The 3424-nt window shown below is 44.6% G+C and overlaps 1 protein-coding gene across 1 annotated transcript in view; it reads left to right on the top strand.

Moving 5' to 3' along the window:
• The first annotated feature begins 479 nt into the window (after positions 1 to 479).
• The window catches only part of LOC106820958 (disintegrin and metalloproteinase domain-containing protein 19-like), a 16055-nt gene continuing 13110 nt past the window's right edge, over positions 480 to 3424 (top strand). The window contains exons 1-5 of the mRNA XM_014825580.1: positions 480 to 485; positions 1452 to 1536; positions 1947 to 2095; positions 2516 to 2690; positions 3107 to 3202. Coding sequence (XP_014681066.1) covers positions 1995 to 2095; positions 2516 to 2690; positions 3107 to 3202 — 372 coding nt within the window. The 5' untranslated portion in view covers positions 480 to 485; positions 1452 to 1536; positions 1947 to 1994. The remainder of the gene's footprint in view (positions 486 to 1451; positions 1537 to 1946; positions 2096 to 2515; positions 2691 to 3106; positions 3203 to 3424) is intronic.

Here is a 3424-nt window from a genome sequence, read left to right as displayed (position 1 = left end):
AAATTGAATATAACGTGGGCATTAGCCATTTGTCGCATAGAAAGAGGCCACAACGTTATTGTATAGAGCCATGTACAGATCTGGCAATGTTTACCGCTAACGATTTAGTTTAGAAATGATATAGATACGGGTCAACTAAAACAATGAGTGACGAATATTGGTAACTCATGAATATAGTAAATGTTGACGCGTCGCACACTGAATTACTCAATATCCATCTATCCTAATTCTGCTTTGGCGGGATGTTCTCCTTGTTAAGTAAGACATCCGCGCCGTGCTGTTGTAGGTGTAGCAGAGGGTCAATATTACGTAGCTCTAGTCTATCTAGAGATGTGGAGCAGACGTAAATGACGGTTACACAAGAGAGTCGATCCAGAAAACTGCTGGCACTTTTCAAAAGATACGTAAAGATCATATATGCGGCCAAAGGGCGCCGCGCGCCCTGCCCGTATTTAGAAAGCGACACGTAATAGCATCTTGTTGAGGTATGCAATCAATTATGCAGAAGGTTTATATAGCAACGTAGTATACTAATATATACTAAATTATGTATTTAATTATTTAATTTATATTAAAGATTATGTACTAACAGTAGTTTACCTAGTTTTTTACACCTGTGTTTATAGGGTGTCTAGGTGTTAGTAGCGCAGGAAAGAAGTATCGGGATGAGATGTAAGAAGAGTGTGTAAATAGGTTATTGTTTCGCGGCGAGAATTTTCAGCACTGGTCGTATGTCGGGCTTTGTAGAATGGGATGTGATTATTGTAAAAGCAAAAAGCAGCCACCAGAACGAGAAAGTTTGTTAGCGGCTATAGGAAAGATGCAGCGCACTACGAACGGACACGTACGGACACACATACACACAGCCACACACCCAGACACACGGCGGCGAGCGGGGCGCGGACATCACATACAGCACCGCACACAACACGTGGACACCTAGCACATAAATAAACAAACAACCAACAAAACGAAGTAAACAAAACAACAAACACCGCACATATGTCGCGCTGCACGACACACACACAGGGCGCACGCGCGGCATGCGCAAGCGCGCACACGCCCACGCAACTCAGACGCACGATCGCCACGGCACACGCACACGCACGAGCCAGCACGGCACGCACACGCACATTCGCACTCTTCTCCTCAGACACACACACACACAATGGCACGATGCATTACAAACACCACCACAACGACCGCACATGTCACACAATAGGGCAGTGAGGAAGAAATAGAGTCGGACTGAGAGGGTCGCACGACACGCATAGCCTCAAGAGAGTGGAGCACGCGCCGCGCGCACGCACTACACACACACACACACACACACACACAGTAGTTGTTGAAACGTAATAACACTGTTAACACAATTAATTTGCTCTAATGTTATACGATTATACGAAATTAAAGTTGTTGTAGTATCGTCTGATAGAGTTGACATATTTCAGCAATGAGGAGTTCAAGGGAGCCACTGTGGGGAAAGCATATAAACGCACAGTTTGCAGCTTTGAGTACTCCTGCGGAATCGCTCAAGTACGTATTGGCCTAATATACATACACATACGCACACACGCGTGCGCACGCACGCATAGACACGCACGTGCGCAGGAACAAAGCTCACACGCACGCACGCACGCACCCAGCCGCACGCCCCACATGCACACGCAGGCACGCACGCACATAGGGCGCGTACACACGCAAGCCCGCACACATGCATGCATACAAATTTAATTTTTTTTAAATCAATCTTAAATCATTCTTAAATCTTTAATTAAATTAAAGTTGTAATTATCTTAAGATATTTTATATTATTCTACCCAAAAAGTATAATGAATGCAAGCGATTGATGCTGAGAACTTATGACAGCAATGAGTCATTAATATTAAAGCCTTAAAGTTGGCATAAACACATGGTGGCAAAATCTCACGTTGTTTTCCCGCCAGTTTCACAGCGAGAAACCTTTAGTTTCGGCGTCCACCATTGCTCACGAAATGGGTCACGTGATGGGCATGGATCACGACCAGATTCTGGATGGGCGTGGTGAGAACTGTGATTGTGACGACAACACCTGCATAATGAGTGCAGTCTCAACGTGAGTGCTGTGACAGCAGTAATTACAGTATCAGAAGCGAGTAGTCGTACTCTGATACTTGGTACTACTAAAGTGCTTAACTTTAACTTATCCTCTTGGTCTCCCGGTGGGAGATACGGCCGTAACTAAAGTACTACTAAGTACCAAAAAACCATTACTTTTTAGTTGATAGAATGTGTGTCATTCGTGCTATGTTTCAGCATTCCTACGGTTTGCCTCGTTTAAATAGTTCGAACATTAAACAAACCATAGCAAATTACGGTTAGATTAGGGTTAGTGATAAAATATAAGGGTTAGGGTTATGTTTAGGGTGAAAACAGTTTACCACGGGAGACTGTATTAATACCACCTATGCCCATATTTTAACATTTTAACATTTAAACACATGAAACTCGCTGATGTGCCATGTCGCCTGCACAGTGGTTCGGCGCCATTCGTTAGATGGTCGCGATGCTCCGAGAAGCAACTGCGTGATAACTACGCCAGGGAGCAGGACGCGTGTCTGCGGGAGCGCCCCGACAGTCTATACATGTCTCCAGTATGCGGCAATGGCTTCCTCGAAGAAGGAGAGAAATGTGACTGCGGCATTGTAGAGGTATTCGGCATTACTGCAGTCACTGTGGCATATGTAATATGCCTTCTTCTCTAAAAAGGCAGTGGAATGCTTTCCTTTATAGTAGTCATATGATGATATAGCGATGGTCATATAGATCATATAGCGATGGTCATATGACCAAGTATGATAGAGCATACCTTTATTCCGGCAGCGTGATGTGTGAGTCATGTGTGAGAGAGATGACAATAGTGTTAATAGTGCTGCTGCTGCTGCAGCCGCCGCTGCCGCCGCTGCTGCTGCTGCTGCTGCTGCTGCGGCTGCTGTCGCCGCCGCTGCTACTGCTATTATTAGTAGTATTTTTATTATTATATTATTGTTGTTGTTTTGTGTTGCTGGTAATGCTGTAATTGTTGTTGATTTTGTTCACGACCTGTTCATGCTATCGCACGTTACAGCTGTGTACGAACCCGTGCTGCAATGCTACGACATGCCAGCTTCAGCCGCATGCTGAATGTGGTGCCGGGTCGTGCTGTGATCTACATACGTGCCAGGTAGGCTAAACATCAACGTCTAATCCAGTGGTAATCGATCTATAGATATCAAAGCAAATCACAGCCTTCTAAATCCGTGCAAGAATAATTATTGCTACTACTATTACTACTACTACTACTGCTGCTGCTGCTACTACTGCTGTTGCTACTACTACTACCAGGACCAAGATAATATAGGATCATATATTATCTTACTCCTGCTACTACTACTACTGCTGCTGC

This window comes from Priapulus caudatus, unplaced genomic scaffold, assembly GCF_000485595.1.
Source record: "Priapulus caudatus unplaced genomic scaffold, Priapulus_caudatus-5.0.1 Scaffold54, whole genome shotgun sequence".
In the NCBI taxonomy this organism is placed as follows: Eukaryota; Metazoa; Priapulida; class Priapulimorpha; order Priapulimorphida; family Priapulidae; genus Priapulus; species Priapulus caudatus.
The sequence above is the reverse complement of the archived record's forward strand: the minus strand, read 5'-3'. Positions and strand labels throughout refer to the sequence as shown.